The sequence below is a fragment of the Hemiscyllium ocellatum genome, chromosome 11, assembly GCF_020745735.1.
Source record: "Hemiscyllium ocellatum isolate sHemOce1 chromosome 11, sHemOce1.pat.X.cur, whole genome shotgun sequence".
Classification (NCBI taxonomy): Eukaryota; Metazoa; Chordata; class Chondrichthyes; order Orectolobiformes; family Hemiscylliidae; genus Hemiscyllium; species Hemiscyllium ocellatum.
The window spans coordinates 86,914,239-86,933,773 of NC_083411.1; the positions used below are offsets into that span (position 1 = coordinate 86,914,239).

At 39.4% G+C, this 19,535-nt stretch overlaps 1 protein-coding gene across 6 annotated transcripts in view; it reads right to left on the reverse strand.

Annotated features, from left to right (window-relative positions):
• phka1a (phosphorylase kinase, alpha 1a (muscle)) overlaps positions 1 to 19,535 on the reverse strand; it is a 126,313-nt gene that overhangs the window by 6,316 nt on the left and 100,462 nt on the right. For 5 of the 6 annotated variants that reach the window (XM_060832660.1, XM_060832662.1, XM_060832663.1 and 2 more), the window contains 5 exons: positions 15,717 to 15,823; positions 10,447 to 10,488; positions 7,454 to 7,501; positions 3,474 to 3,644; positions 3,312 to 3,365 (listed from right to left, as the gene is read on the reverse strand). In XM_060832660.1, coding sequence (XP_060688643.1) covers positions 3,312 to 3,365; positions 3,474 to 3,644; positions 7,454 to 7,501; positions 10,447 to 10,488; positions 15,717 to 15,823 — 422 coding nt within the window. The remainder of the gene's footprint in view (positions 1 to 3,311; positions 3,366 to 3,473; positions 3,645 to 7,453; positions 7,502 to 10,446; positions 10,489 to 15,716; positions 15,824 to 19,535) is intronic. The other variant, XM_060832661.1, reaches the window with a different exon arrangement.

The window sequence follows — 19,535 nt, forward strand, 5'->3', positions numbered from 1 at the left end:
CCCCTTTATTACTTTCTCAGTTTCTCTTTTGTCCAGGTTTACTATCAACAATCCCACTGTCTGCCTACCCTTTTCATATCTCCCTCCCTCTGGGCTCTGTCTCCATCTATCATCTCAATACACCCCTACTTAATCTTCACCATGCTTACTACTTTCTCCTAGCTGCTATCAATTCTTAAGAAGTTTAACAGTCTTGAAATAATAACTCTGCATTATCGCCACAAATGCCACTTCTGCTGAGTCTTTCCAGCACTTCCTATTTTTGTAACTTTAAGTTTGAACTGATCTATTCCTCCTTCACACCAATAGAGGGGAGTTGATGGGAATGCTGTAGGCCGCAGTGAGCTCGCAGCTTTGATATTATGTACTGACATGTGCAGATATGAGGAGTTGAGCTGCCACCTTCAATGGTGTGCTCTTCTGTAATCTGATCAATGAGTAGATTTGTATCAGGGTAAGTTTGACTTCAGCAGTGACCCATTTGTAAACATAACAAATTTGGATATTTTGGCCATAAGTTATGGGTTGACATATCTACAAAATTTTTGAAAACTGAATCATTATAGCCAAAAGTTAGGGGTCAATTTCTACACAAGGTTAACCATTACTTTAAAGTAAACCAGTATATAAAGGTAATCATCCCAGTACAGAGGAACCTCAATTACTTGGCATTCGATTAACCGAATTTCAGGTGATTTGCACAAGCTCGCAAGGTCCCGATGCGTGGCTAACTATGTTGTCCGGCATTGATCAACCAAACGAAACATTTTCCGCCCGTGTTCTTCGAATAATCGAGGTTCCTCTCTACCATGTCCACTCTTGAATGCAAGTTTCCTTTCAAAGTAACTTTTGAGTAGCCACAACCCAATTTGCTTTAAGATGATTTGGAGATGCCGGTGTTGGACTGGGGTGTACAAGGTTAAAATCACACAACACCAGGTTATAGTCCAACAGGTTTAATTCGAAGCACACTAGCTTTCGGAGCGACGCTCCTTCATCAAGTGATTCTCTGATCAGGTTGACAATCACCTGATGAAGGAGCGTCACTCCAAAAGCTAGTGTGCTTCCAATTAAACCTGTTGGACTATAACCTGGTGTTGTGTGATTTTTAACTTTGCTTTATGATGGTCATTTTTGGACTAGTAACAAGTTAAACTCAAGCAATGCTAGCCTTTATTCAATTTAAAAGATGGCTGACGTTTTCCATTCTATTGCAACTGTCAGATAAATTAAGTCTTGCATTTCACTTTCCATTTATGATGGGCCAGTGGGCTGAGGATTGGCAGATGGAGTTTATTTTAGATAAAAGTGAGGCGCTGCGTTTTGGAAAGGCAAATCAGGGCAGGACTTATATACCTAATGGTAAGGTCCTGAAGTGTTGCTGAACAAAAAGACCTTGGAGTGCAGGTTCATAGTGCTTGGAAAATGGAGTTGCAGGTACAGAGGAACCTCAATTATCCAAATATCAATTATCTGAATTTCGGATTATCCGAAGATGATCTCAGGTTCCAATAGAAACATTACATCAAAGAGACATTTCCAACACCGATCGTGTCTTTTGTTAAAAATGATTAAAAGTGAACTCAGCTTACTGAAATGTTGCCAAGAAGAGTCCTAGACATCGATGGATGGGAACCCAGGCATCATCTTCAAATGACTGATCTCTCTCTCACTCTCTCTCCCTACACGGTCCCTGGAGTTCTACACAGCAGTGTACCCTAAACTCCCCTTCTCCAGATAATTTCCCCAACATTGTTCTTTTCAGGGCAAAGGTGGAACTTGTCAAAAAGTTCCAGTAAAAAGCTGTGTGTGCACTATTGCGAGACTCATCCCCCCCAAAGGCAGCAGCAGTCTTGCTGTTGGTGTCCAGTCCGGCTGCCCTGGCAGAGGGGGTGGCTGACAGGGCGTAGGGCGGCCGGGTAGCGGAGTTGGACGGGGTTGGTGGGCAGGGGCTCATGCGCGATATGCTGCTGCCTAATCTCCTGAACAGGGAGTGGACTTAGCATGTGCTCACTGTGTCAATCCCATTGAACTGATTGAGGGGGGGGGGTGGTTGGGGAAGGCTTCAGCAATGCCACAGGTTCCTTACACACAACTATGTGTCTGCTCAGAAACAAACAGAGTTGAACAGCTCTGTTTCTGTGCTGTAAATCTCTATGACTCTATGTCAACAACCTATCTGTCTGACTACATTCAAAAAGATAACAAATATAACTATTTCATTATCATAGAATCCCTACAGAGTGGAAAAGGCCATTTCAGCCCAACAAGTCCACACTGATCCTCTGAAGAGTAACCTACCCAGACCCATTCCCTTACATATTACTCTATTTACCCCCCAACTAATGCCCCTAACCTACACATCCCCAGAAACTATAGGCAATTTAGCATGGTCAATCCACCTAACCTGCACATCTTTGGATTGTGGGAGGAGACCCATGCAGACACGGGGAGAATGTGCAAACTGAACACAGACAGTCCCCCAAGACTGGAATTGAACCCAGGTCCCTAGTGCTGTGAGGAAGCAGTGCTAACCACTGAGCCACCGTGCCGTATGGCTAACTCATGTTGGGTGAGATAACACATTTGTTTATATTGTGTCTGAAACTTACGAAATACAAAACCACTGCACAAAACTGCTCATAATGTGAAATATTGATGGCATTAAATTGTCATGGAAATTAAATGGAAGCTTGAGGAACAGTATTTCATCTTTTGATTTGACACTATACATTCTTATCAATTGAATGTAGAGGTCAACAATATTTTAAATCATAACCATAACCTTTTTTTTAAGACAGTAGCCAATCGTAATGATCAGAAATTGCCATTTACCACTCCTCCACACCCATCTTTTCTTGCTCCATTACAATCTTGCATCATCAATCGCTTCTATCATTTTATCTCTCCTGTCTTCCACCCTAACACAGACAATCTCTTTTGTTCTTTTCTCCCCTCCTCTTTTCCCTCACACTGTAATTGCTCAAAGCATCTAATTAATTTTATATTAATTGTGATGGTGCGTGCGCAAATGGTGAGCATTGGCATTACCTGCAACAGTGGAAAATCAACGTTTATGCAAGTCTTTAAAAATTGGAATAAAACAGCTTCATATCCCAAACCTTTTCCAATTCTGATGAAAATTCATCAAACCAAAATTATAACTTTGAATCTGTCTCTTTATGCATACAATTGATTCCTTTGCATTTTTGTTTTCAGACTAAATTGGTATGTTTGGATAGTATAGGATAATATAGATCATTGAGACAAACTAAACCATTGAGGGCTAACATAAAACAGATGTGGTTTACCTCTTCCGTTGTAGTTGACTGGAGAACAGTACCTTCAAAAGCCAATCCTCGACACTGCATAAACCAGATCCATTATGACAGATTTTCTCTTTTTAAAAATGAATTTAGAAAACAATTTTTTCTTAAAAAAAATTCTACTGAAGCACTGGTAAATACACTGACCTTCTGTAAGATTTTCCAAACTCGCTGATAAAAACCAACTGGGACTCTGTTGAGTGCGCCATCAATGCGCCTTCGCCGCAGCCATTGTCCAAAGCGTGCATCAACGAAATCACTATCCTCCAATGGAATACTGGTGAAAGCCTCAGCCATATTGGAGAGCTTTCTTACCTGCTGTAACATATGGAACATTTTGTTATGTGCTTACAAAGAATGATCCAGTGTATTTTAAGATAAAGTAAAGCAATTTAGGCTGCTCAATGTTTTAGCTTTCATCATCACACAAACAAGAGATTGGCTACTGATTACTGTGAGCAAAGGCAAATGTAACTAAATTATGATGTAATCATCAAGTTGTGATAATTAAATTTATTCATAGAAATGGCAAGTTTAATTATGCATTGCAAATTAAATACTTTAATCTGCTACATCATACAAATACTTTATGCATTTATAAAAATAAAATGGTTACCATAATGTTTCCCATCTTACACCATGATAAAATTCATGGTATTTATTGGTCAATTCCTATGAATAGTAGCATATCAAAACAGTCTGTGGAGCAATGCATGTGACTGGTGCAAAGTACCTTGAAACCGAGTCTTCATTATTTGTCGATGATACTTAGCCTGCATTGTTCAATCTCTTAAGAGTTAAAAAGCACACAACACCAGGTTGTAGTCCGACAGGCTTATTTGGAAGTACTGGGCGGCACGGTGGCACAGTGGTTAGCACTGTTGTCTCACAGCGCCTGAGACCCGGGTTCAATTCCCAACTCAGGCGACTGACTGTGCGGAGTTTGCACATTCTCCCCGTGTCTGCGTGGGTTTCCTCCGGGTGCTCCAGTTTCCTCCCACAGTCCAAAGATGTGTGGGTCAGGTGAATTGGCCATACTAAATTGCCCGTAGTGTTAGGTAAGGGGTAAATGTAGGGGGTATGGGTGGGTTGCACTTCGGCGGGTCGGTGTGGACTTGTTGGGCCAAAGGGCCTGTTTCCATACTGTAAGTAATCTAATCTAATCTAATCTACTACCTTTCAAAGCACTGCGCCTTCATCAGATAACTGGTGGGGCAAGATCATAAGACACAGAATTTATAGCAAAAGATCACAGTGCGATGCAATTAAAATGATATATTGAACAAACCTAGATCACTGTTAAGTCAGTCATCTTTTGGAATGAGTTGAAGGTTTTAGTTCATTAATATGTAAACCCCAGAACTTCTTTTAGGTCACATTCTTGAGATAAGTTAAGGCTTTATAAATAAAAAAGGTGACATCTCAGCTCAGACAATGCATTAAAGGTGTGAGGTTAGAGTCTGTCTGTATCCCAATCTTGAGTCAGACTGGTTCTATTTCCAAAGTAGGAATTTATAAAATGTTTTATGGATTGACTGCCGGCATTGTATGCTTTTTGAGCAAAAGTAGAATGTATGTGCCAATAGAATTCTGCAAATGCAAATTCACCCGATAGACTTGTATGTCTGTATGTCTTTATGTGTGCACATGTTTGCATGTGCCTATGAGGGGCAGACAGAGAGAGAGAGTACCCTTTATTGTCCAGTACTTCCTGAGAGTGGAGAAACTATACCATGTTTGTCGCAGCCTGCAACACATTATTGATGAGGATGAGCACCTCGCCAAGACCTTCCCTACACCTCCGCTTCTCACATTTAAACAACCGCCAAACCTTAAACATACTGTTGTTTACAGCAAACTGACCAGCCTTCAGGACAATATCGACCACACTGTACAAGCCTATTAAGGCAACCATTGCAAGATGTGTCAGAGTGTCAACATGGATACCACCATTACACGTGGAGACAGCACCACCAAGTACACGGCAGGTACTCCTGTGACTCGGCCAATGTTGACTCTCTCATACACTGCAGGCAAGAATGCCCCAAGGCATGGTGCATTGGTGAGACCAAGCAAACGCTATGACAACAGATGAATGGACACCATGTAACAATCGTCAGACAGAGGTATTGCCTCCCTTCAGCAGTCAGGGACATTCAGCTTTGGATCTTCAGGTGACCATCCTCCAAGGGGATATGTAACAACACAGAGTGGATGAGCAGAAGCTGATAGCCAAGTTCGATACCCACGAGGATGGCCTCAACTGGGACCTTGGGCTCATGTCACACTGCAGGTGACCCCACTTTACTATACACTCTCTCACATACACACATTCTCTTACATATTCACACACTTACGCAGACCGTCTCCGATACACACGATCTCTTTCAGACACACACATATATACTGCCTGCATTCATACCCACACACACACCCCCTCTCACAGGCTTATACTCCACTACACACACACACACTTACTCTCTCTCTCCCTCACTCTCACACACATACACACGTCTATAGGGTGAATTTGCATTTGCAGATACATTCTACTTTTGCTCAAAAAGCACACAACCTGCAGGCAGTCAATCCATATAACATTTTATAAATTCCTACTTTGGAAATAGAACCAATCTGACTCAAGGTTGGGATCAGACAAACTCTAACCTCACACCTTTAATACTGAGCTCAGATGTCACCCTCTTTTCAATAAAACTTTAACTATCTCAAGAATGTGACCTAAAAAAAGTTCTGGGATTTACACATTAATGAACCGAAACCGCAACCCATTCCAAAAAATGAAAGACTTAACAGTGATCTCGGTTTGTTCAATACGTCATTTTAAATGCATGACACTGAAATCTTTTGCTATAAATTCTGTATCTTATGATTCTGCCCCACTAGTTACCTGATGAAGGAGCAGCAGTCTGAAAGGTAGTACTTCCAAATAAACCTGTTGGACTATAACCTGATGTTGTGTAATTTTTAACTTTGTCCATACCAGTCCAACATTGGCACCTCCACATCACAACTTTCTAGCAGTCTGTTTTTTGTACTTTCATAATCCCTTTTCCCAGTAAAAAGAACTCCTATTCTGCTAAATAGCTGGTATGGATCAAAAAGAACATTAAAAAAGCACTTCCTTCAAAACCCCCTTGCCATAGAACATCTCTGCCAGGGTTAGGGTTAGGTTTTGGAAGGAAGAGTCTGTGAAAAATGTCAGCATTTATAACACTGATTTAAGATGGCCACAGGTATCGCCCAGCCACATAGAGGTTGGCCAAGTTTCATGAAACTAATGTGGATGAGAAAATAGATACCCTGAGCTGAAAGTTACAACTTTCCCAAAAATGAAACAAAACTAGTTCTCCCCAGAGGCGTGAAAAGTTTTCATTTCCTATTTGATCTACATCTTCATGAGAATCATTTTGAAGATGAAACTATCACCTACTTGCATCAAGCCTGGTCACATTGAACTCAGCAGATAAAAAATACAAACAAGTTGCTATTTCAAGAAGCTCTCTCACTTCAGAAGATCAGAAACCTGAAACTAAGAATGCAATCATGACCACAAACAGAGAATTATCTTTCTGTCCATCAAAAAGAAAGGTGCCCAGTTCCCACAAAAATAACAGGAAGCAGCATCTTGGAGCTGAGAACACTAAATATAAGGACTACCTTTACAATTGTTGATGCCCACAAAAAAGGTGTGTGCGCGCATGCAATCTCCATGTTGGTTACAGTAGTTATTTATATTTGAAGGTAGTGTCTAAAGCGTCTCTCTTCACATGCTCATTTTAGATTGCTGTCTTCTGTCTTACTTATGTCTGACTTAGTTACATCATCATTATTTATATGAATCTCATTATATCAATGAAACCATCTAAAATTACTTTGCAGAAGAATTCTTACAATGCTCAGTGGTCAGAGCGTATTTCTACCTCAGGTCCGACAATGCTATTTAATACATTTTTTTGATTTGTGGTAAGGCATGCAGATATCAACTAGATGTATAATGCAGTTGATGCACAATGATTCTGACAGATTGAGAAGACACAACTGAGTAACAACTTAATTACCAAAAGAATTAATAAATGTTATACAATATTACTAATATTAATAGTTGTTACCTCTTGCATTTCACCAGATATAAGTTCAGATGCCATCTGGGATCCCGTCTACAAGGATGGGAAACAGTATATGTTAGGTTAAAGAACAGACCAGAATATATAAAATAATTTTGTTGTTTTCTGGCCTGTCAAAGCAAATTGAAAGTTAGTGACTTCAAATATTGAAGGTATGAAAATTATGAGGAAAGTGGTCAGTTCATTTTTGTGACTTCATGCAAAAAGCAAAATTAAAATCCATGGTTAAAAATGTCATTAGGACAGAAATACCTGTAAACCTGCAAGTGATTAGGTTTCTGTTAGGATTATATCAGGTCTCACTTGAAATACTGATTCAATTTTCTTTGTATGCTGAACAATCTTTACTGCATATTTATTATTTCCGATTTTATTTCAGACTTCAACTCCTTTTTCTCTCTGCATGGCAACAACTTAATCAAAGGGTCAAGTTATGCTCAAAGGTTCTGATAGAATAATTTATTGTTCTTACCAAAAAAAAGGAAAATAATTAGCTTGCATTCATATAGCATCTTTTGCATCGTCAAGTTCACTTCACAACTAACAGTGAACTTCTGAAGTATAGTCATCACTGTAATGTAGGTAAATATAGTCACCAACATTTATGCACAAAATAACAATAAAATAAATGACAGTGGGCTAAGGTTTTTGGACACAATAGGGACAACCAGGGAAACAGGAGCATGTGGAAATATGCACCACTGACCAAAGTGTTATTTGCCAGCACCATCCTGCTTCTGGACTACTTTCAAAAAGGCAAGATTAGCAGGAAGTGCCGTAATAGGGCTACCTTTCTGAAAGTATTACATAACTAATCAAGCATCCTCAAAGGCATCTTAAAACCTATTGTCAGATGCTGATTCTTGACGGGTTCCAAGCATTCCAGGTAGGTGCGAGAGCGCCTCATAACCTATCTACTTTCAACTGGAGAGAGAGAGAGAGAGAACATGCTTCTTACATGTTAACTGCTATTGGCCATCCTACTTCACAAGCCTCCCTTTTGAACCAAAATTAGTCAATTCAGGGACAGGTGCTGCCAAGTTGGTGTTTGGACCTGACCCCTATTTGATCCTGATATTGGGATCATTAAGCCAGCAGGAAAGTTCTGATCCAGTTTGTAATGCTGGTTGAGGGTTAGATATTGGCCAGGATATCAACCTCCTTCACTACGATTCTTCTAGTGGTCTTCTACATCTACCTGACTAGAAGAAACAAAAACAAGAGAAAATAGGAGGATAGGCCATTTGGCTATTCAAACCTGCTCAACCATTTATTATGATCATGGCTGATCATCCAACTCAATAGTTTATTCCTGCTTATTCCCCACATCCTTTGATACACTTAACCCCAAGCACCATATCCAACTCCTTGAAATCATACAATGTTTTCGTCTCGACTGCATTCTGAGATAGCAAATTCCAAAGGTTCACCATTCTCTGGGTGAAGACTTTCTCCTCATCTCCGCCCTAAATAATTCACTCCATACACTTAGACTGTGACCCCTGGTTCTAAACTTCCCTGCCATCATGAACATTCTCCCTGCATCTACCCCGTCTAGTTTCATTAGAATTTTATAGATTTCGGAGAGGTCCCTCTTCATTCTTCTGAAGTCCAGCGAGTATAATTTTAACTAATTCATCTTCTCTTATGTTAGCCCTACCAACCCAGGAATCAGTCTGGTAAATATTTGCTGCACTTCCATTATAGTAAGAACATTCTTCTTCAGATAAGGAAACCAAAACTGCACACAATAATCCACCAAGGTGTCACCAAGGCTCTGATAATTGCAAAAAGACTTCCATGTACCTGTACTTGCATCCACTCATTTTGAAGGCCAACATATCATTTGCCTTCTTGACTGTCTGCTGTACCTGCATGCTTACCTTAGTGATTGATGCATGAGGACATCTGGTTATCAAAGTACATTGCCTTCTCTCATTCAAAGCCATTTAGATAATAATTTGCTTTCTTATTTTTGCCAACCTCAAATTCATCTACAGATACTGCATCTGCCATACATTTACCTACTCACTCTGCTTGTCCAAATCATACTGAAGTATTTCTGCATCCTCATCACAGATCATCCTCACACACAGCTTAGGCTTATCTGTAAATTTGGAGAGATTATATTAAGTTCCTTCATCTAAATCATCCATATACATAGTGAATAGCTCCTGGATTACCCCCATTAGTCACGGCCTGCCATTCAGAAAAATACCTATTTATTCCATCTTTGTTTTCTGTCTGCCAGTTTTCTATCCATTTCAATACATTACCACCAAATTCCATGTGTTTTGATTTGACACACTAATCTCCTAGGTGGAACTTTGTTGAAAGCCTTCTGAAAGTCCTAATAAAACACATCCACTGGCTGTCCCTCATTAATTACATCCTCAAAAGAATTCCAGTAAATTTTTCAAGCATGATTTCCTTCGTAAATTCATGCTTACTGTTCTGAGAAAGGATTACTGGACCTGAAATGTTAACCTTGATTTCTCTGCTAGGATGCTGCCAGACCTGCTGAGCTTTTCCAGCAATTTCTGTTTTTGTTTTTGACTCTATAATCCTGCCACTGTTTTCCAAGTGCTTCCAAGATAAGGAAAGAGTTTAAGAATGAATGGGAAAGCGTGAAGGGAAGTTATTTTGTTGCTCTCTGATGAATAAGTTGGTGATACCGAGGGAGAATGGTGAAAAATTAAGTTAAATAGGAGGGAGAAAGATTAAAACATGGAATGCGTGCAATCAGATAAAAGTGCAACCAAATCATTGCATGCAACAATTACATGTCTTGTAACAGAGAACACTGTATCTGTGATGCACTATTGTTTTAATTAAAAACTTTGAACTGATGGTTAAGTTGCATCTTCAAAGCAATGCACAGTGTTTAATGCTTTGTGGAGAAGTAGTTAGATGTTGAGGCAGATTAAAAAAAGAGATTAAAGTTGTGGAAGCTATAGTTCCAGCTACAAACATGTCACCTCCTTATTCGTTACACCAGCAGAAAATCTATGTGAATCCATCTACAAACAGGGAAAAAAATACCAGATATTTAGTCACATGAAATCTACACATTGAGTGAGACACTGTCATGGTGCAATATAATTTTATAAAATGGCAGAAGCATTGCTATCTCAATTTCACAGCTGTCAGACTGCCAAAACATGTACATATTACATGTTTTCCACATCCATGCATGATATTTTAATCTCTTTCTCACATAAATAAGGATATATCACAATGTTATCATCCTGTTATATAAATCACTGTCATTTTCATGTGTATAACCTCGAACCTTCTCTGTTTGAAAATACTTGTGGTAAACTGCAGGCAGTCTCTTCTCTTTCGAAATCAAATACTGAGTGTGGTAAAGGGAAGTGAAATTAAAGTCAGTCATAATCAATAACCAAAACTGTGCTTCCAATGCAAAACAAGTTCTATCAGGATATTGCAGAGATCTTCTGGACAAAAATACTAATTGTGCTTTAATAACAGAACCAATAACTGAATGATAGCCATGAGTGATTTTACAGTAATTCCCCACCTTCATCTATCACTATCAGAGATTGTGACTCAGATTTTAAATTAGATAGCACTCATCACGTTTACCAGCTGTTCAAACACTTTGCACAACTTCAGTGGACCAATTTACAGTAATTAGAAATTCATTTCAGCATTGTGTCATTTACAGGAAACCTGGGAGCTGAGTGAAACTTCAACTTCAAAGAGTGGGAGGTTATGGGAGACAATTAGTTGATTAAAGACACACATTGGAACAATTGGAACTTTTAAATTTAACTGCATCATATTCAGTTATATGCAAGAAAATCACTTGGGAAAGGCAGATTGCCAAATTAAACATGTTAGAAAGTGGTTAACAGTTTTTTAAAATTGGGATTTTCAAATTTAACAGTCATTGAACGGATTTAGCAAGCTTGCTGCAACGAGTCATTGAATTCTAGGAACAGCACAGCAGCAACCAAAGGGACTGAACAAATGACAGACAAGAAATCCCTATAAGTAATGAAATCTCACACCTTCCCTCCATGCCTAAGTGAAAGTATTTTGCTCATAATACTTGAGAACTTACTTTCACTCCTGTGAAGGCAATATCTATTGCCTGAGGGGATTTTCAACACATGCCTGTCACTTTCACTAAGTTGGAGGTTTGTCCATTTCCACTTTATATCTGTCATATACAGGTAGTTCTTCTGTAACACAATGGTTGCATTCCTGTGCAATCATGCATTATAGAAAAATCGCACTTTAGAAACAGCGCTTAGTGTTGACAATGTAATTACTTTATAACCAACACGTATTTTAAAAGTTTGCGCTTTAGAAAGTGTCCCCAGTTTTTCAAATGCATTACAGTAAATTCGCATTAACGAAACGCACGTTATAGCGGAATGATCTGTACAACATTTCTTCCAGGCTCCTTCGAGGGACGTGCAACAGACATTCAGGAATTCTCAGTTAGCCACGCACAAATGCATCACACAGGTGACAAATGTCATGTTTGCCAGGGCAATTAATTACAAACACTTTCACAATTGTTGTGGAGGTGTACTGTATTTTTAACAGTTGGAAAGTTAACAGGGTCTGATAAAGTACAGAGTCCAAAGCAAGGTGACAATGTAACACTTAGTCGAAAGAAATAACAGAGCTGGTTGCCATGAAACAAAAACAAATTCAAATTTGGTCAATCAGTTTAAGTTATGCCCCAACTACCAAAATCCAAACAAATTTGAATTTAGTATTTTGATAATATTAAAACCAATAAAACAAGCAGATGTTTTTGGGTATGAAACCAGACATTTTGAACAGTTCTCAGGAGAAATGCCAAAGATCAACAAATGTAGACTGCCAGTTGAAGAGCTATCTGAAAGGTTCCTGTCTGTGGGGAGTTTGAACAGTAGAACATTGAGAATAACCTGGAGAGAATCTACAGAGGAAAATCTATAAAGGAGAATCGGCGAAGCTGACTGGTTTTGAAACTTGTTTTTTTTTGTAAATCTTAATAGGGATTTTTAAAAAGAAAAATCAGACTAGTATTGTAGAGTGGGAGGTAAAAGATATGTTTAAGAGAAAGAAGTAAATAGTTGTTGGTATTAATGTTGTCCGTAAGACTTAAGAACAAAGCTGTTAATTTTTACTTTAACTTATGATCTCTGGGACAGTTCTTTGCCTCTCGAATCTTAACAGATTACAGCACAGGGTGAATCCTTTCTGTGTGGCTGTGTTAAATTAGCAGAGAGGTTTACACTATGTCATAACACAGTGATGATGCCAGCCAGAATGAGCCAATGCTTAGGTTCGAGGGTCTTACTCATTCCCATGGCTGAAAGGCAACTTTGAGTGCACACACCAAAAATCAAGTTACAAGGTCATGACCGGTCATGTTTGAAACCACGAAAAAGAAAATGCTGGTACAAGGTTTCCAGGGAGGACATGTTTTCCAATCCAACCCTCCATGACCTTTTCATACTCAGAATGCACTAACTAGCTAGCTACTTGAAAACGAGGACCATCTACTTGAAAGATGGGTGATGACAGTTATGCATCTAAACAGTGAGGCACAGAAGCTATTGGTTTTAATAGTTAAACTAGATAACAAGTATATTAAATAACAAACAATTAGGATCTGGAAGCTGTGCTTGGCAAATCTTGAGACGTCCTTCGATATACACCAGCCATGCTCCCAAGAACGAGGGCTGCTGTATTCTACACAACATAGTGTAGAAGTGTCAGAGTTCCTTATTCGACTGGCCTTCCTGTAACAAAGTCTACACAGCTGTCTGCTCTTAAAAAACAGCAGTTATTGGTCACCTGTGTGAAATATCTGTGACCTGCCAACTACAGGTAAATAGTAAGTATCTCCTTCAGAAGTTAAAGGCACATAGCTCAATATCTCTTCAGAGGATGAGAAAGAATATTACGAACATTAAGCCAACAGTAAAACATAATGCTCTTTAGATGGCATCCTAATGGCTCATCTGGTAGCCATATCCTAAATGCACCATACTGTCCACCTTTCCACACAAGCCAAACCAATCCTGCCGACCACAACCGCTCAATACTCAGTTTTCAGTCCTATCTCAGCAGTCACCTTAAATACAAGTGAGGTGCCGGAGGACTGGAGGGTTGCTCATGTTGTCCCCCTGTACAAGAAGGGTAGTAGGGATATTCTGGGTAACTACAGACCAGTGAGTCTGATGTCAGTGGTGGGAAAGTTGCTGGAGAAGGTACTGAGGATAGGATCTATTTATATTTAGAAGAAAATGGGCTTATCAGTGATAGGCAACATGGTTTTGTGCAGGGGAGATTGTGCCTTACCAACTTAATAGAGTTCTTTGAGGAAATGACCAAGTTGATAGATGAAGGAAGGGCTGTTGATGTCATATACATGGACTTTAGTAAGGCATTTGAGGAGGTTCCCCATGGCAGATTAATGGAGAAAGTGAAGTCATATGGTGTGCAAGGTGTTCTAGCTAGGTGGATAAAGAACTGGTTGAGCAACAGGAGACAGAGAGCAGTAGTTGAAGGGAGTTTCTCGAAATGGAGAAAGGTGACCAGTGATGTTCCATAGGGGTCAGTGTTGGGACCACTGTTGCTTGTAATATACATAAATGATCTGGAAGAGGGCATTGTTGGTATGATCAGCAAGTTTGCAGATGACACGAAGATTGGTGGAGTAGCAGAAAGCATAAGGGACTGTCAGAGAATACAGGAGGATATAGATAGACTGGAGAGTTGGGTAGAAAAGTGGCAGATGGTTTTCAATCAAGACAAATGTGAGGTGATGTATTTAGGCAAGACTAATTCTGGAGTGAATTATACAATGAACGGAAGAGCCTTGGGAAAAGTTGATGGGCAGAGAGATCTGGGAGTGCAAGTCCATTGTATCCTGAAGGTTGCTGCACAGATGGATAGAGTGGTCAAGAGGGCATATAGTATGCTTGCCTTCATTGAAAGGAGTATTGAGTACAAGAGCTGGCAAATCATGTTAAAATTGTACAAGACATTGGTTTGGCCGCATTTAGAATAGGGTGTACAGTTCTGGTCGCCATATTACCAAAAGGATGTGGATGCTTTGGAGAGGGTGCAGAGAAGGTTTACAAGGATGTTGCCTGGTATGGAAGGTGCTAGCTATAGAGAAAGGTTGAGTAGGTTGGGTTTATTTTCATTAGGAAAAAGGAGATTGAGGGGGACCTGATTGAGGTTTACAAAATCATGAAGGGTATAGACAGGGTGGATAGAGACAAGCTTTTCCTCAGGGTAAAGAATTCAATAACGAGAGGTCATACTTTCAAGGTGAGAAGTGAAAAGTTTAAGGGGGCAAGTACTTCACACAGAGGGTGGTGGGCGTTTGGAATGCGTTGCCAGCAGAGGTGGTACAGGCAGGCATGGCAGATTCATTTAAGATGCGATTGGACAAATGCATGAGTAGGTGGGGAGCAGAGGGATACAGATACTTAGGAATTGACCAACAGGTTTAGACAGTACATTTGGATCAGCTCAGGCTTGGAGGGCAGAAGGGCCTATTCCCGAGCTGTAAATTTTCTTTGTTCTTTGTTCATCACAAATGGGTAAGTGAGGTTAACGATTTTCAAATATAATTCACTATCATACAGGAAATTAACATTGGTCAACATTATGCAGCTTTTTCTTCAAGCAACTTATTTTTTTCTGGCAGCTTCACTGGATATTTAGTGGGTATGCATTTCAATGCTGAGTCTCTCCGCAAAATACTGGCTTAGGTGAAGCTTATAGCAGACCACAGCAACAAGGAAAGAAATTTTCAGATGTCACTTTTAACTCCACACCAGTGGATGGATGTTGTATGATGCAGCTCGATTTCTTCGCAACAAACAGGACATCCTATTGGCTGTTAGCACAAAATCTGGACAAATCATTTATGCTAAGGATGACTCCAAAGGTTTTGTCACTAGAACACCATTCTTCAGTGATAACTGGCTAAAAGAAATGATCAAGTCCTTGCATGGCACAAACAAATGCATTTTCCAACAGGTGATAGGAACAGAAACTACACCAAGCACCCTCGTGAATGCATAAACCTTTGTTTCTACAAGTGCCAATGCAGTGCACCCCATTTGCAAATGGCAAATTAACCTCACCAAGGCTGAATCTTATCTATTTGACAATGGGCAATCACCTTTATCTTTTAACAGCGTTTAGAAATGCTTATGTATACATATATGCAAGACGTACATCAGAGAAATGAGCTGCTCACCTGCTTCATTTCAACTTTCAACTGGCTAATTCCAGTTCTCTCACTTTTTGTCGCCCCTGTATGATCTACATCATGAATTGAAACATGTTTCCAAGTAGAATGATCAACTATAGATAGACAAACAAAATGGTCACAGTTAAAAAAGATAAATAAATTATACTTATTGGATAGCAGTTGCATCTGAAAATAGGTTGTAACCCAACTTCAAACTGAATTACAGGAAATAAGACAGGGCTTTTAAAATATTGTGTAGGTATCCCTAAACCCAGGACTGCAGAGGATCAAGAAAGCAGTTCATTGACATCTTTAACAGGGCAATAAATGGTGGCCTTGCCACAGACACCCAGATCCCTTCAATGAATTTTAAAAAGTCTCACTGAGGCACAAAGGTGAAATAGAAACAAAATAAAAACTTATTCACATACATAGATTTCATTCTTAAGACAGTTCAACCAACATAAGATGATAGACTGCTGAATAGTAGAGTGTGATTTGATGCACCAAGTTGCTCCTCAAAACAAAATGACAAATAGTTTAAATTGACCTGCAGTTATTAATGCACTAATGTAGACATTTAATTGTTTATTTTAAATTGGTTAATTCTTCAAATAATGCCAAGGCAATATTACCAAAATACGATCCTACCACTGGAAATTAATAGAATAGAATCCTAACAAGTCCACACCAACCCTCCAAAGAGTAACCTCAGGTTGGAATCAAACACAGGTCCCTGGCGCTGTGAGGCAGCAATGCTAACCACTGAGCCATCCTGCCACCCCTTTAAGCTTCAATATTAGTTGCACAGCAGTATTTATTTCTCCAAAGCAAAAAATGAACAAAACATTTCCAGTCCACCCCTAAATATAACCTAGTTTCTCCAGCTACCTGGCCTCTCCAACTTCCAACTGTTTTCATTTTCTTGATTCTTTTCTTCACTTCATAACTGTATACAAGGATGAAGTAGTGGAGTGTCCTTAATGGTTCCTGCTAGTTTATAAACACCAACAACTTTTATGTTATGATGTAAACTAAGATTTATACATATTTTAACCTCATTTAAGTTTGGATTTATGGATTAATCATATATCGGTTTTTGTGTGTCTGAAGATCAACTTGTTGGCATTTATGTAGCCTCGGTTATTTCTTTAGGTTATTTTGAAACAGTTAACTTTCAGAGCCAATGAGTTTTGTACGCACATTAGGATGGTTCACAGCTAAACAAGGTAAAAAAAAAATTGTGTATCAGGTTTCTCTTAGAATATTATGGAATATTTTAAGCTACAAGAAAATGCCCATAACTTAGAGGAAAAAAAGTTTTTGATTTTCCATTTAGGGCAGTTCACAAGTCCTTGGATGAAAATGGACGTAATAAACAGCTCTCCTAAGAGATGACAGCAAAAATTGATTACCTTAGAGGAAGAAATTTGGTAATATTCCCAGACCAGAATGTTTGGATAAATGTAGGGGAATGGGTCTGGGTGGGTTTCTCTTCAGTATGGACTTGTTGGGCTGAAGGGCCTGTTTCCACATTGTAAGTAATCTAATCTAATCTAATTTATAAAACCTGAAGAGCGCAGAGAACGTTTATACACAAATGCCAAAAAGCTCCAGCAAAACAGATCTTCTAGTCTGTAAGCTTGAGGTCACAGTTAACTTAAATCCATCAAGTTGTCATAATAAGCTTTTCTCTGGTGTGGATACAATACAGGCATTCTTTTGGGTAATGTTACGGTGTGCTTTTTTATTAATCCACAGGATTGTAGGTGCCACTGGCTAGTCTAGCAGTTATTGCCCAACTCCAAATTGTCCAGACGACAGTTAAGAGTCAATGACATTGCTGTGGGTCTGGAGTCACATACAGGCTAAACCAGCTAATTCTGGCATTTGCCTTCCACAAAGAACATGTGTTACAAACAATAATGGTTTTGTGGTCATTAGCCTTTTAATAGCAGATTTTTAGTGAATTCAAATTTCACCATCTGCCATGGCAGAATTTGAACTTGGATTCCCTGAACATTTCTTGGATCTCAAAATTAATAGTTCAGCAATGATACTACTAGCCATTGCCTCCAAGTTAATTAATGAGATTTGATTTCTACTATGCATTTACAAATCTCCAAATATGTATTTTATGTAAAGACTTTGGTCTATTCTATTTTATCTTCATTTTGTTTGCTTAATAAACTTCTGTTCTATTGTTGTGGTTCTGTTCGCCGAGCTGGGAATTTGAGTTGCAGACATTTCGTCCCCTGTCTAGGTAGCATCCTCAGTGCTTGGGAGCCTCCTGTGAAGCGCTTCTGTGATGTTTTCTCCGGCATTTATAGTGATTTGCATCTGCCGCTACCACCCCAACACACAAAAGAAGTTGCATCAATACACTATTCAAAAGGGCCACAACACACGGCAGTACACCAGAACTGCAAAAAGAGGAAGAAGAACACCTATACAACACATTCGCCAAAAACGGATACCCCCCGCAATTTCATCAACAGATGCCTAAGTGAAAGACAACGGAATGAGGACACGCCACAACCCAAAGGACTAGCCACACTACCATACATCAAAAACATTTCTGAACTGACAGCCAGACTACTGCGACACGAGGACTCATAACAGCACACAAACCAGCAGCCACCCTCAGACAACAACTCACCAGGACGAAGGACCCGATACCCAGCACGAGGAAAACCAATGTAGTGTACAAAGTCCCATGCAAGGACTGCACAAAACACTAGATAGGACAAACAGGAAGATAGCTAACGATCCGCATACATGAACACCAACTAGCCATGAAACGACATGACCAGCTATCCTTAGTAGCCACACACTCAGATGACAAGCAACATGAATTCGACTGGGACAACACTACTATTATAGGACAAGCCAAACAGAGAACAGCCAGGAATTCCTAGAGGCATGGCACTCATCCACTGATTCAATTAACAAGCACATCGACCTGGACCCAATATACTGGCCACTGCAGCGGACAGCTGGAACTGACAACCAGAAGCGGCAGATACAAATCACTATAAATGCCGGAGGAAACATCACAGAAGCACTTCACAGGAGGCTCCCAAGCACTGAGGAGGTCACCTAGACAGGGGACGAAATGTCTGCAACACAAACTCCCAGCTCGGCGAACAGAACCACAACAACGAGCACACGAGCTACAAATCTTCTCCCAAACATCTGTTCTATTATTAAAATCAAATCTGCAACATTGCATGCTTATGTTTCAGTGAGCGATTACGTTACTGAAACCAAAACAAAACATGATCTATCGAGCCAGATTTCTGTCTGGGATCAGACTTGTCCAGTAATAACATCAGCTGGGCTCATAACAAATTTCATGCATAACAAGAGAATAAAAAACTCAAGATGATTATATAGACTGAAAAGTAACTCATCTATTATCTACCAAAGCACAAAAGAAACTACCTCTACTCTAGAAATTTGTTCTAATAGAACTGAATTCGCAATTCCATCCAAATATATGGACACTAAAAAGTTTTTCATATTCCTGAAAGGAAGACACTTACTTCCTGCAACATGATTATTTTTGTGAAACCACATATCTTCTGAAAAGTCTTACTCTTATGCCAATAAGCTGTATATAATGGTGTTGATTGATTTCTATCTATTTTCATCTTGAATCTCAATTTTCAGTTTACATATTTGTAAATGCGCTTTATCAGCCTCTGTTGTTACTGTGATTAATTTCTCCAGCTTTTACCCCGTAAATTTCAATTCTGTATCTGCTTTGTGATCGTTAAATGAGACATTCTAGGAATATGTTCAATGTATGATGTTCACCTTTAC